The sequence below is a fragment of the Toxorhynchites rutilus genome, chromosome 3 (genome assembly GCF_029784135.1).
Source record: "Toxorhynchites rutilus septentrionalis strain SRP chromosome 3, ASM2978413v1, whole genome shotgun sequence".
Taxonomy (NCBI): domain Eukaryota; kingdom Metazoa; phylum Arthropoda; class Insecta; order Diptera; family Culicidae; genus Toxorhynchites; species Toxorhynchites rutilus.
The window spans coordinates 100177951-100192355 of NC_073746.1; the positions used below are offsets into that span (position 1 = coordinate 100177951).

At 38.8% G+C, this 14405-nt stretch overlaps 1 protein-coding gene across 8 annotated transcripts in view; it reads left to right on the forward strand.

Annotated features, from left to right (window-relative positions):
• Window positions 1–9628, forward strand: part of LOC129776121 (tyrosine-protein kinase hopscotch) — a 72238-nt gene extending 62610 nt beyond the window's left edge. For all 8 annotated transcript variants that reach the window (XM_055781539.1, XM_055781538.1, XM_055781540.1 and 5 more), the window contains 4 exons: window positions 4996–5641; window positions 5705–6387; window positions 6453–6790; window positions 7979–9628. In XM_055781539.1, coding sequence (XP_055637514.1) covers window positions 4996–5641; window positions 5705–6387; window positions 6453–6790; window positions 7979–8123 — 1812 coding nt within the window. In that variant the 3' untranslated portion in view covers window positions 8124–9628. The remainder of the gene's footprint in view (window positions 1–4995; window positions 5642–5704; window positions 6388–6452; window positions 6791–7978) is intronic.
• The last annotated feature ends 4777 nt before the right edge of the window (window positions 9629–14405 follow it).

Below are 14405 nucleotides of genomic sequence, written 5' to 3' on the forward strand. Positions count from 1 at the left end.
GAGAATTGTGTCTGCAAAGAACCTTTATTATAATGAAGAGTTTTGGTAGAAGTACTAGGAAATTTATAGTAAAAGGTAATTTTTAAGGGTAGATTAGAAGATCAGTCAGTGAACAGTTCCACGATTGAAACCAGAAATGCCAACCTTCCTGATTTTTCAGGATTTCCCAGACTTTTTAGGACGCTCCCTGATATCCTGACGAACATTCAATTTATCCTGATTTTTCTGAAATGATCCTGATTTTTCCTAATTTTTGTACTTTTTACACTCCCTACTATTCTACGCGGCGAATGCTCACGTGAGATGGCTCAAGTCACGGTGTTCCCGAAGACGAATGAGGTGACTATAGTTTGTCACTAGGTGAGATTTGAAGTCGTGCCTTCATATGATACCGACTCTGATATAAAACAGGAGCTAAAAAGTAAGGTGGCTTCCTGAAAACTTTGCAATCTCACCTCATTCGCCGCGCAGAATAAAGGGGATTATTCGTAATAAATATACTGGTTTCCATGCCAAAGTTTTCTGTCATGATAGTTCTCCGGTTTGCACTTGTATATATCTTACATTAAGTTAAACTTTGTACTTAACTTTTTTTATCTCTACCTTCAATTGTTTCGTGGCATCCCAAAACAGTGCTAGAAAATTTCATGAAACCAGATTGTCTGACAAATTTATGAAATTACTACAAGATTAAGTTTGAGGAACAACATTGCTTTATTGAGGATAATGTGTGTGTAGATGTATTCCAAGAGTTGTTATTGTAAGAATACGTTTCATAGTGTAAAAATACTCAAGGGAACATTTTTGAATCCACAGTCAATATAAAAAGATTTTATATGTAATTTGTTCGTATGATTCAAAGTAGAATAAACTTTAATGATGGGACTATGGAAAATATATCTATAACCGTACTAAATAAAGGGTGTTCGGATCAAAAAGTGGTAAAACTAAATTGCGTGTAAATCGATTATTTGTTTATTAAAAAAATCAAAGTATCTTTCTTTTTGAAGTTCAATATGTATAAAAGACGGAAAAAATACTCAGTCAAGATTCCGGTCGACCTAGTCCAAATTGGCGAGCCTTTCGTTTGACGCCTGCTATCAGATTTTGTACAGTCACCCTATTCACTTTCTTCGCCGCAGAACGCCAGTTTGCTTTGAACTGCTTCTCGCTACTAACAGTTTTTTTTGGGTCTTCTTAACGTTCTGCTTAACTATCGCCCAATATTTTTCGATTGGGCGAAGTTCTGGTGTGTTGGGAGGGTTCTTATCCTTGGGCACAACCTGCATCTTGTTAGCGGCATACCACATGCCGGTTGTAACGAAAATGTCGCTTTTCAAGCCACAGGTACAGATAGCTTGCCAAACGAGATATTTCTTGGCAAATATTGATAGTTTAATATGCTTGAAAATGTCTGCCACCTTTCCCCTTCCGGTTGCTGTATAATACTCTTGTCCAGGAAGCTGTCTGAAGTCTGCCTTGACGTAGGTTTCATCGTCCATTACCACGCAATCAAACTTTGTCAACAATGTCGTATACAACTTCCGAGATCTTGTTTTTTGCCGTAAGGTTTTGCTTATCGTTGCGATTTGGAGTCACTACCTTCTTATAAGTCGATAGTCCGGATCGCTTTTTAGCTTCATGCACAGTTGTAGACGATATTCCCAACTTACTTGCGACATCTCGAACGGAGAGGTTGGGGTTGCGCTTGAAAGCGCTAGCCACTCTTCTGTTCGTCACTGCGGCTCCCGACTTTCGATTTCCCCCAGATCCAGGCTTTCTAGTTGTCGACAAGCGTTCCCCGAACACTTTTATTACTTTTGTGACGGTTGATTTGGCCTCATTCAACGATTTTGCTATTTCTGCGTGCGTGTAGTTTGGATTTTCACGACGCATGTACAAAATTTTGATTCGTCGCTCCTCTTGCTTTGACGCCATTTTGATAACTAAAGATCTAATGTCAAAATCCAAACAGAGGCATCATTCTACACACACACACACCTACAAAATGAGGGGTGATCAGGTTTTTTATATGAATGATTCGAAAAAATACGGCGAATTTAAGTTGACCACTTTTTGATCCGAACACCCTTTATCATAAAAATACGGAAAAATTCAACATGTCTTCCACTGCTGATATGCTTTCCTCATTTGTTGAATAAAGATTTATTTCAAAGCGTGGATGATGAATTCAGTGAAAATTTGAGTATTGATTTCTCTGCAATTGATTGTAGTGATGCTGTAGGTTTTTCGGAAAAAAATATAAACCATCAAAAAGTCAGGCAAAACACTAGCATTTTCGCTTATGCGAGGATTTATACCATGCTTATTCATTCTTTTACATATCCTGTATTCGCCCGAAGGTAGATATACTCTGTTTCTGGTGGGATTTGGAATGGATTCTGTATTATGAGCTACTACCAAGCAACCTGTATCTCACATGTATGGCTCGCAGCAGTTTTCGAAGAGGAAGCAAACATGTTCTGGGAGGATAGAATGTTTAAGCTGTGTGAAAGATGGCGAAAGATTGTGAAACAGAACTATGGATATAAAATTAAATTATAATGCTTTGATTGAAAATGATGTTTTCGTTTTCCCAAAAATCTACATTAACTTTTCGGACAACCCAATATGAGCTATCCTGATTTATCCTGATTTTTATTTTCATTCTTCCTGATTTTTTCAAATTTTAGTTGGGAACCCTGATTAGACCCATGAACGTGCGCTTAGTAAGAAAATGTGAATGTGATAACGAACAATAAATTTTGGGCGGGACGAAATTTGCCGGGACTGCTAGTTTTAATATAAGAATTTTGTAACGATCAATAAATCATTTGATCAAGTTATAGAAAACGTACCAATGGTTATTGAAATTTTAGGGCAAATATCATGTATACAGGGTTGTCAATTACGTAGTTTAGAAAGCGAATTACGAAAAAAGTACAAATTAATAATTCAGATTTCAAATTCCTTCCTTCAATTGATTTCAGAACTCAGGCTAGCTTCAGGGAAAAAAATTTCACTGTAAATACAAGATCGAATCGAAATGTCCCCGAGTTAAAGTCGATATCTTTAGCATTTACTTCATGATTACGTGTATTCTAGAGCGTTTGCCATTCACGGTCAATTCAAGGAGTGTTAGAGTTGGCAAAAAATTCTACGCACTTTGATGAAGTATCGAATATGATGAGCAAATATTACGAGTAGGTCCCGCGAAGTCCATACGCATCGTACTCCGCCACTTATCTGGTTTTTGGTGGAGATTGACTTTGGAACATGATGCTGAACAATTTTGAATTGAATACCAGCCAGAAACAGGAAAAACTTATTGACACCGTCAGGGTTGCCAGCTACAATTTTGAAAACATCAGGAAGAAAACAGGCTAGTTTATATTGACGGATTTCGCGCCAACTCGTCTATGGGATTGGCATGACTCTCTCAGAACATGATGAAACTTTCTGTACGTGAAGACTTTACCTAATTAAGCAACTTTTTTTTCATTTAAATCGTTTATTTTTACAGGCTCAGTTACATAAGTTTAAAGGAGCCGAACTCCTTACTGTATTGTTACTAGTATATATACATTTTTCCTTAATTCTAATGTTAATAATATAGGAAACCGATTATTCGCGGTAGACTCGAGTTTAGAAGGGTGACATATTTTCTTCAGGAAAAGGAGGGGATATGAGGATATGTTGACAATGATCACACTCTCAATCACACTCATCACACTCAATTATTTAAGCAACTTGGCATACGAAAATTTATGTAGACTAACATATGGAAAGGGTCAAATATTTTTGATCATTTTTTTATAAAATGTTGTTACTCGAAAATGGTAAGTCCTACAAAAAAGTGATCTGTGGAAGAGTTTTAGGAAAATAATTGAATTTTCAGAAAAAAAATACTGAAAAAATATTTTTTGAAATCCTACACTGAAAAAAAAGTTTTTAAAAACTAAAAGTCGGTTTCTCAAAATTGACATCTCAGACTACCATAATGGTAGATAAATATGTGCCCTACAACTCTTCCATTCAACGCAACTTGTGCATATTTAAGGCAAAAAAGTTTCCCCAACCAAAACTTTTTCAAGATTTTTTCTTGAAAATTTTCAATTTTTTTTTGTGTACAGCTATAGAAAAAATCAGTAACTTGTAACAGGATCTGCAAGGATTGTAAATGCAGTGCTGGTAGTGTAACTGTAATAAACTACATCGGTTAACATCAACAGTAATAGAGAAAATACGTTTACTGGGATATACCCATCCGTTGGATGACTCATGTTGCTAAACAATGTCACACTTTTTATTGTTGAATTCTGATGATTACACAGAAACAAAATAATGCTATTTTTTCCGCCACTTAACATTTGCGGTCGGTCACGACTGGTTATTTTCAAGCTACTTCAGGGCCATTTTATTCATCCTTCAGGTATCTATACAATCCTTTTATTAGTCAGCCATTCCATGCCAAACCGATATAATGGTTCTCAGACTTACGCGAAAAGCGGTAATTTTGTTCTTTATCGCAAAACATTTGACCCGATTTTTTTTAATTTTTTCATTAGGGTGACCATTTCCATTTTAGGGTTGTCCGAAAAATCACCTTTCTTCTTTTTTCCAAAAATGCATTTTTTTCAAAAATTCATAACTTCTGAACTACTAGACCGATTGAGATGATCGACATATCAAATTAAAGACAATCACCTGGCCTTATTTTTTCGTTTGAAATTGGTTTACCCCGCTACGTTTTCCTTGATGCTGGTTCAGTTTCGTTCTTGTTTCGGGTTTGTGATCTAATGTTATTCCGCTCTGAAACATTTCGATATATCTCGAAATTGTTCAATTCAATATTTCAATATATTTGGTTCTCTTACATCTCGATATCGATTAACCTCACAACCGAAAATCCATTTTTCAAAAAATTGGGAAATTTCTAAAAAACAGTTGCAGTTGCAGAAATTATCTTGAAATCGTGTTTGCTTCCACTTGCAGGATTTTCTCCAGCTGGCTGACTTCTGGTCCGGCCTGGACTCGATGGACATCGTCAAGCTGTACGGCGTAACCCTGTTCAAGCCCATCTCGATGGTGCTCGAAAGCTCCCGGGATGGTCCGCTGGATGAGTTCCTCCGGCGGCACAGGCACATTTCGCTGTCCTCGCTGATAGAGGTAGCCCACTCGTTGGCGCGCGGCCTGTACTACCTGCAGGAGAATGGACTCGTTCATGGTCGCATCCGGTGCGCATCGATGCTGGTTACCACGTACGATCGCAACGAGAATCGACTGATTGCGAAGCTGGGCGACCCCGGGTTGCGTCAGCAGCAGCAATACACGGAGAAGGATTTGCTGTGGATTCCGTTGGAGTACCACGAGCTAGGTCAGAGGGAGGTGCAATTGTTAAAGCAGGACTTGAAGGCAGATATTTGGGCCTGCTCGACTACGTTGTGGGAGATTTTCAGTCGGGGGAAGCGATTGATGGTGCAGGATGCGAAACAGTTTATCGCCAGTGGGCATCGGTTACGGGCGCCACCGGAGTGCGATGACATCAAGGAGATCTATCAGTGTATGTACAATGGATGGTTGGCCGATCCGGACAAGAGGTTCGCTCCGCAGATGATCATATCCAAGCTGGTGCAAGCGAGTAAGTTTCTGTGGTTTTGTTCCGCCAAATTTCAATTTTACTAAATCATTTGTTTTCTTTCAGAGCAAAAAAGTAGCTACTGTGTAATAGGTCACAACCGCCTGAACGGAACAACGAAATCAACCAATGGTTCTTACTCGAAGCAGAGTATTTTGTCGATAGAAACTGAGTCCACTTTGTTGCACTCCCGAACGGATGTCTCAAGTTCGTCGTACGTGAAGTACAGTAGCGATTGCGAAGTCGGTAGCAATGCCTCGAGCGAGTGCAGTTCACAGCCTCTGATTTCGAACGGTGGATCTAGTCAATTCAGCGCCGGATCGAGCAATGGCTGGGATCAGGAGGAGGCGAATGAGTTTATGTACGACTGTCCCGACTTTATCGAGCTGCCCTATGGGGCGAAGGTGATCTTCCAGGGTGAACTTGGCCAGGGTCATTATGGCAAGGTTTACCGGGGCTGTATCGACGATGGAAACTATTCGCTCGAAGTCGCGCTGAAAACGATAAACAATTTTGCGAACGCGTTGGATTTGGACAAGGCCGTGAAAGATTTTAAACGCGAAGTGTCAATTATGAAATCGTTGAATCACAGGAACATTGTTAGGTTTATCGATTTCATCGACGAACCGCATAAGCTAATCGTGGTGATGGAATTTGTCGAGAATGGTTCCCTGCTGGATTACTTGAGCTATAAGCGGTACGATTTGACCAAGTCGAATCTGTTGAGGTTTGCCAAAGATATTGCCAACGTAAGAATGTCCCTTATGAGGAATTGCTTTGAATGTGACTAACAGTGAATTTCTTTATTTTTCAGGGTATGAATCATCTGTTCGAGAGAAAAATAATTCATCGGGATCTTGCTGCTCGCAATATTTTAGTGCAGAGCAGAGACTGTGTGAAGATATCCGATTTTGGGCTTGCGCAAGTCACCGATGGAAACAATTACTATGTGGCACAAAGTAGTCGACATCTGCCAATCAAATGGTATGCACCGGAGACGTTGTGTACGCAGAAGTACTCCTTCCAGTCGGATGCTTGGTCCTACGGTGTCACACTGTACGAAATGTTTACTTTTGGTGAAACACCGTACCCGGAGCATGATATCATTAGCGGGGACCAGTTGTATGCTTTGATTGTGCATGATAATGTTAGGTGAGTTTTATTGATTTAGTCATAAGAATATCATTTACAAATGCAATAACCAATATTCGTGATGCGGTTGCTTCGCAGATAAACAGTGCATAGGAAAAAGCCAAACAAGTTTTGGAAACGAGCCTCAATACTGCTCTTCAAGAACATATTAAGGTGAAGGTGGAAGGAAGCCACAAATGGCTGCCACAATGGCGCTCATTTCTTTCATCTCCCTCCGTAATCTTTTTTTTCGGGATGCAATGGTGACTCATGGAGTACGTGTGAATTGCTGCCTGACCAATAGCATATTTTGCTTATTGACGAAGCCATTCAGGAAGAAATGATCCTCATCGCTGAAGATGATTTTTCGATGAAAATCCGGATAATTTTCAAGTTGTTGCTCAGCCCAATTCACGAACATACGACGCTTCTGGTGGTCAAGCGGCTTCAGTTCTTACGTCAATTTGATCTTGTAAGAATGTAGGCCAAGATCTTTTCGCAAAATTCGCCACAACGACGTCAACCCAACGCTTGAGAACGACGTGTGAGAGACTGATTCGGGTCATTGATGCGCTAGCGGCAACAATATTCTCGACACTACGGGCACTTTTTTGTCTCGCTGGCACGGGAACATTTTGTGCTGTGCCTGTGGATTCAAATTTTTCCACTAGACGCTCAATTGATGATCTCGCAGGAGGATTATGACGACCATAAATTGAACTTTGCGCTCTTAAAGTTGAGGCCACTGACTCCGAATTTCGGTAGTAAATTTTAATAATCTCGAATCGTTGTTGGATCGTATATCTTTGAAATGAAATAGGAAACCTTACTGAAGAGAGCGGGATAAAATATGGTGTCGTTTGCTCTTCCTATCGGTCTACTTTCGTAGCGTCCCTATTGAAATACCCTTTATAAAAAATTGAAGTTAGAGTTATTGATTCGTGCAAAACCGAGGGCACTTGTATTGTATTTTGGTTCTCCGTTTTCCTAACACGGACTACAAAAGCAGATACGAACACAACATTCATTCAATCAATAATTTAATCAATACAAAAAAATGATTACTAAGTCAACGGTAGTCCTACGTCAGTCCTACGTCCTGGTTTTATATTAGTCAATTATCAACTAGATAATCGACCAACTCAAACCTATATAGGGAAATTATGGGACTTTCATTATATCATTATTATTATTATACTTACATTCCAGGTTGAAATTGGGTGGCAACGACCGAGACGTGTATGAACGCTTGATGGATCCTTGCTTCAACCTGGATTCCCGGCAGCGCCCGATGTTCGTGGAACTATTGAAAAAAATAGAGGAACTCATCGATCAGTACGGCGAAATGATTTAACCACTATGCGTAAGTTGGCTGGAAAGCGTAAACTCTAACGGTTTCGTATATATTCATTTTAAAATGTTCAACAATGCAGCAAAGCGTAACTTAAAGCATTAGTTTCTAGGCTAGGGCAATACTTTAGACAGAAGAAAAACAACACTTTTTCTTTTCTGATTACGTACTACAATTTTATGAGATGCACTTTTTTCTGCACGCGATTGCAGTTTTTAGCTAATCAAATTTCACGTTTACAAAGAATAATACGTTTAACTCAAAACAAAGCACACTCACGTGATTGTTGTTGTCGCTGGTCAATTTTTTAAATTGTAAATATATATATATGTAGCTTAACGTTTAAAAAACAATTGAAACAAAAGATGGAAAAAAAAACTTACGAAAACATTAAACCGTGTCCGTTTAACTATGGATATGTGTCTTAAACAAAAATAGTTGTTACTAAAATCTACATTAACCGGAGCATTGTGCGCCTTCGATCTTGACTTTTTAGCGAGTAATTCATGTTAATTGACTACGAGAGGACGACGGTAAGGAAATTAGCAAAGTCAACGAATGGAAACTAATTCTCAAAGTGCCACCTAGATGAGGTATTTTCGGTTTTTACCCCGCATCTAGATTTATCGATAAACAACAAAAAAACGAAACTACTTAAGTTAAGTGAATTTCCTTTCAGCTTAGTTATACACTTTTCTACTCTCTCGAGCCCGTTCTTTTGCGGATTGTCGAGCTTCCTGGGTGCGAACAAATTTGCCTTTTTAGCAAGAAAGCATTAGTCCTAATCGTTAGGCCTAGCAATTAAGCTGGCGGCTAGCCTCTGTAGCCGCCGAGAATGTAACTTGATGGAACTGTGTAAACACGAGCTGATTGATAGTGAAATTATGAGCGCTTGAAAACGTTTAGGTTTAATCGTGCAATCGGGACCCTGTTATGAATATGTTTTGAAATCGTTATACTTTTGTATTGAAATGGAAATATTTTATAATTGCAACTTATCTTAGATAGCACATAGTCGAGGAAAAATATAAAAAAAAACGGGAATAAGAGTGAGAAGAGATGCAATGCGAGAAAGAGACAGAGTGTTTATTTTAGCTTACGATGAGCGGATTGTGGAATACATGTGGGAATCAACTTTCGGAATTAACATTATAGTGTGAACGTATATATTTTTTTCGAAGTGAATCAAAATTATCTTTCAATCACATCGATGGCAATGTTGACTGAGAAATTTCTATCATATTGAAACCCAAGTACAGCTGTTTTTGCCGCTTCGCTGTTTTGAGTTTAGAGTATCGTTAAATTTCTCCGTGTACGTTAGGCCTATGATATTGAAATCGATCGATAAATGATAGTAAAATGGAAATGCCGCCAGTCCATATAAATTGTAAAAACGTTTCCCCCTTCTCGCTGCTCCAAGTGTAGTGATATTAAGATGTCTGATGGAACTTTTTTTTCAGAGAAAAAGAAATATATGAATGTATATCGACGTTTTATTCTGGATTATATCTACCCCGCTTGTGATACGTATTGTTTTCTGAAACTCTCCGAAATCCCTGAGTTGATTATTTTGGTGAAGGATTGATTTGAACAATATCAATTCAATTTTTAAAATTTCGTGTGTGTTGGAGATGTGGTGTACTTCACTTCGCAGCCAAACTGGCCACACTTCATTTCAGCAACGCCTCTAGTGACAGATCTGAGAACCAATATTATTCATGCGTTTAATTTGCTAACGAATAAAAGGTGTGTTTAGATTCCATCCGTTGTTTCTTCGCTGTTTGATTTCGTGCACCTTGAACACTTTTTTGTATATTTTTTGTACTTTAGAATGTATCTTATTGTAATAACTTTTAATAACTCTTTTGTCAAAGGTTCGGTGGCCCTGAAAAGTGCCAATGGATTCATTTATCGATGTCGAAATTTTGGTCGTCATTTTTCCATGAATAAGAATTAGTTTTCGGAAAACAACAGTCAAATTCATTTCATTCGACTGACGGTAGAATCTCAAGGAGAGTGGCTTACAATATAATTTTTTGCTTGTATCCAAAATATTAGGCTGTCAAAAAAGTCCTGCGGTATTTCCGCGAGGTGTCGTTGTAAACGCGTAGTTCTAGTTGTATTCATTGTATCGAGTCATACTATAGCTTGTTGGAAAGGTATTTTTGCGCGCTATAATATAGTCCTTGACAGTGTTTTGTTTGGTTAAGTCGTTCGTGAGTTATAGTGTCGCAAATATGGAGCAAAATAAAGAGAAAATCCGACATATTTTACACTACTACTATGACAAAGGCAAAAATGCATCTCAAGCTGCCAATAAAATTTGTGCAGTTTATGGACCCGATACAGTTTCCATTTCCACCGCACAACGATGGTTTCAACGTTTTCGTTCTGGTGTAGAGGTCGTCGAAGATGCGCCACGCTCCGGAAGGCCTGTCATCGAAAATTGCGACAAAATCGCTGAATTAGTCGAGAAAGACCGGCATAGTAGCAGCCGTAGCATCGGCCAAGAGCTGGGGATAAGTCATCAAACCGTTATTAACCATTTGAAGAAGCTTGGATTCACAAAGAAGCTCGATGTATGGGTGCCACACACGTTGACGCAAAAAAACATCTTTGACCGTATCGACGCATGTGAATCGCTGCTGAATCACAACAAAATCGACCCGTTTCTTAAGCGGATGGTAACTGGCGATGAAAAGTTGGTCACTTACGACAACGTGAAGCGCAAACGGTCGTGGTCGAAGCCCGCTGAAGCGGCTCAGACGGTGGCCAAGCCCTCATTAACGGCCAGGAAGGTTCTGCTGTGTGTTTGGTGGGATTGTCAAGGAATAATCTATTATGACCTGCTTCCCTATGGCCAAACGCTCAATTCGGACCTGTACTGCCAACAACTGGACCGCTTGAAGGTAGCACTCATGAAGAAGAGGCCATCTTTGATAAACAGAGGCCGCATTGTCTTCCATCAGGACAACGCCAGGCCCCACACTCCTTTGGTGACGCGCCAGAAGCTCCGGGAGCTCGGATGGGAGGTTCTTTTGCATCCGCCGTATAGTCCGGACCTTGCACCAAGTGACTACCACCTGTTTTTGTCCATGGCGAACGAGCTAGGTAGTCAGAAGTTAGCCACAAAAGAGGCCTGTGAAAATTGGCTATCCGAGTTTTTTGCCAATAAGGAAGCGAGCTTCTATAACAGGGGTATTATGAAGTTGGCATCTCGTTGGGAAGAAGTCATCGAACAAAACGGCGCATATTTGACTTAAAACAGATGATTGTAACTGAAATGAAACAAATGAACAAATGAAAATTCAAAAAAAAATACCGCAGGACTTTTTTGACAGCCTAATAAATTCCGCTGTTAATCTGGTCGCTCCTTTTGGTCGGAGCCATTTGAGGAGCCAATCAAAACGTGGCACATAGTGCATTTGCACAATGCTTGACATTTCTCAATTATTCAATTGTTTGTCTCAAGAAAAATAAAATGTTATCCATTGTGATAGATGCGTAGAAATATTTTCTATCAGGAAATGATCTGGCGTAGTGGTAATATCCGTACCTCTCACGTTGAATGTCACGAGTTCAATTCTCACTACCGACATTCTTCCAAAAATGGAAGCAAAAGTGACACACTAACCAAAGTGTTGAGAATCACTATAATACAGAAAAAAAATCTATCAATTGATGCAAACGTCTTTGCGATCTATTGAAAAATGCTCGAGTTATAAGCGTTCGAAAGCTTTAATGTTTTCCTGGCCTGGATTTTCATTTTACCCTCTATATCTTCCGGTTAGATGTAGTCCTACGCCTAGGAGGGGGGAATACATATAACCTTAACACAACGAGCGGACAATGATCAGTTTGTTCGGTCACATGATCGGGGGTTTGAGGAAATTCGCGATTCAAAAAGAACATTATTTGTTTCGGCAAAAAAAATCGAATAGCGATAAAAAAAACCTACAAAAATATTTAATGGAATATATTTCCAATAAAATATAAATTTATTGACAATGGCAATGAGGGGAAGTGGGGGTAAAACGAAAATGTTAAGAAGAACTTCAATTGTATCTTTGGAAACTCATGTTTTCCAAAACTCAAAAGCTTACAGTTCAATATACTGGTTTTCGAAATAATTGGCCAAATGTTTTATGAAAATGTGTTTTTCCATGTTTTTTACTGAAAATAAATCAAGCCGAAAAGTAAAACATTTTTATCGGTGCGGTTCAAATGGACATGTAGTGGGGGGAATATAGACAGGTTCATAATATACAAAGCGTAGATGATTTTCGCTCGCGAGAGGAATAATTTCGCTCTCTCTCAGTGTTTGTGTGTTCAGTAACTGAAATAGAACAAACAGAGAAAGCAATAGAAAAAAAAGAGTTGAATATTCTCCCCTTCACTTTCCCACATGCATTGGATGTAATTATGGATGTGACTGTCCATTTCAACCCCACCAGTGCAATTATTTCATTAATTTCAATTTACCACTCACCAATGAATTAACTTTTCCGTACACACCTAATATCGCTTCTTTGTTAGCTCACAAACCGAAATATAACCATCAGCGAATTAAATTTTGCAATTAAACTACTCAAAAAGCTTAATAACGAAGCCGTAAAAATTACATCCACACGCGGAATCATGTGTGATTTTCGGTTTTTGTTTCCCTTTTCCACTTTTGATCATTATTCATTGCCATAAGGTGGGCTCAATATTTTAGAATAACATGTAGAAGCTGTTTTCATTAACAGAAATCTGAAATTCAAAATCTAACTATATAAATCAACCACCCGTCCATATCCATATGTCTTTTTTTCTTTTGGGTGCCCATTGGTGGGGTATTTTTTGGTGTTTTGTACTTGCACTTGTCGTTGTGCAGACCGGAATATGTTTCCCTAAAACGTACTTTTGAACTGAGAAGCCTGGGAAAATCGTCATTTCAGTTACTAGAGGTGGATGAACTTTCGCGGTTCGAGAACTACGTGAACATGAGATGTGCAATAATTTCAAAGGGAAATGTAAAATACAATGATCGTTTGACAATTTTTCCGTTAACATATTTTGGTCGTCCTAGGCATCATATCAAACGTAAAAGAATGTTCATCAAATTTATTTGTAACGAAGAACATAATCTATTACAAAAATTCGATGCATTCTAAAATAATATTCGAAGTGGTAAACAAGTGGATTGCATAATACAATTGCGATTTTTTTTTTAATCCCATTTATTTATTTATTAGGCTCATTATCATTTTGGCTGTAACAGAGCCGGGTTTTAATCGTGTACATGTACATATGTTTAAAATACAATTGCGATGGTCTACGTCGAAAATATGCGGTCGTGTCCTAGATACAACCCCTTACAATTTTTTATCCCATGTGTTTATTTTAGGCTCATTAGCATATAGCTGTAACAGAGCCGAATTTTAATCGTGTACATGTCACATGTTTATCATATCTATAAATAGAACATTACACAGTAGCCATTTAGGCGTAAGAGTATTCCTTCTGTTCTTCCATCATCTAGTTAGACCACCGGACAGCGGAGACAGTTGATATGATCATTATTGAGTTATTAATAGAACAGCAGCCCGATGTTTCTTGCAGAGCAGAGCAATTGCATGAATGATTCGATCATATTTCGACCGTGGATCGATTTCCATCGCTAAGGATTGTTGCGTGGACGTAGTTATTTTGTAACGAAACAAAGATGGTCAATGAGGGCCCTGAGTTTTGAACTCACGATCGATCGCTTACTAAGCGACCGAGCAACCAATGTGGCCACGAAAATTCCCAGAGACGGTTGTTGGACATTAAAATTTTATGCGGGGTGATTTGGTCCAGTGTGTGTTTCATCGGAAAAAAACCTACTTATGTTTATGTAAAGTAATTCACGATAATATTACAATTAGTAACAGTGTTCTGGGATCGATACCAGGTGTCTTGGCCAGATTCCACACCAGAAAAAAATCATTGAGACCGTTTCGGATTCTGCATGGATATTTTCACTGTTGTTCGAGCATTTTCTAACACTTTCGATGCTTGGTCAAAGAAAATCCGTCCTGGATAACCTGCGTTGCTCTTTCAAACTCCCCCTTCTTCCAACGTGGTCTGCCCATCCTTTCTTTTGTAATTCATCTGGAATGAATTAAACCAAAGCAAAGCCTCAAACCTGTACGATCATTTCACCCCACAGAAACGTGTCCATGTCACCCCACACAACATGCAAAAATTTAAATGCAATTATTGTTATCAAACTTACAGTTTCGCTGCATCATTTTGTTCCTC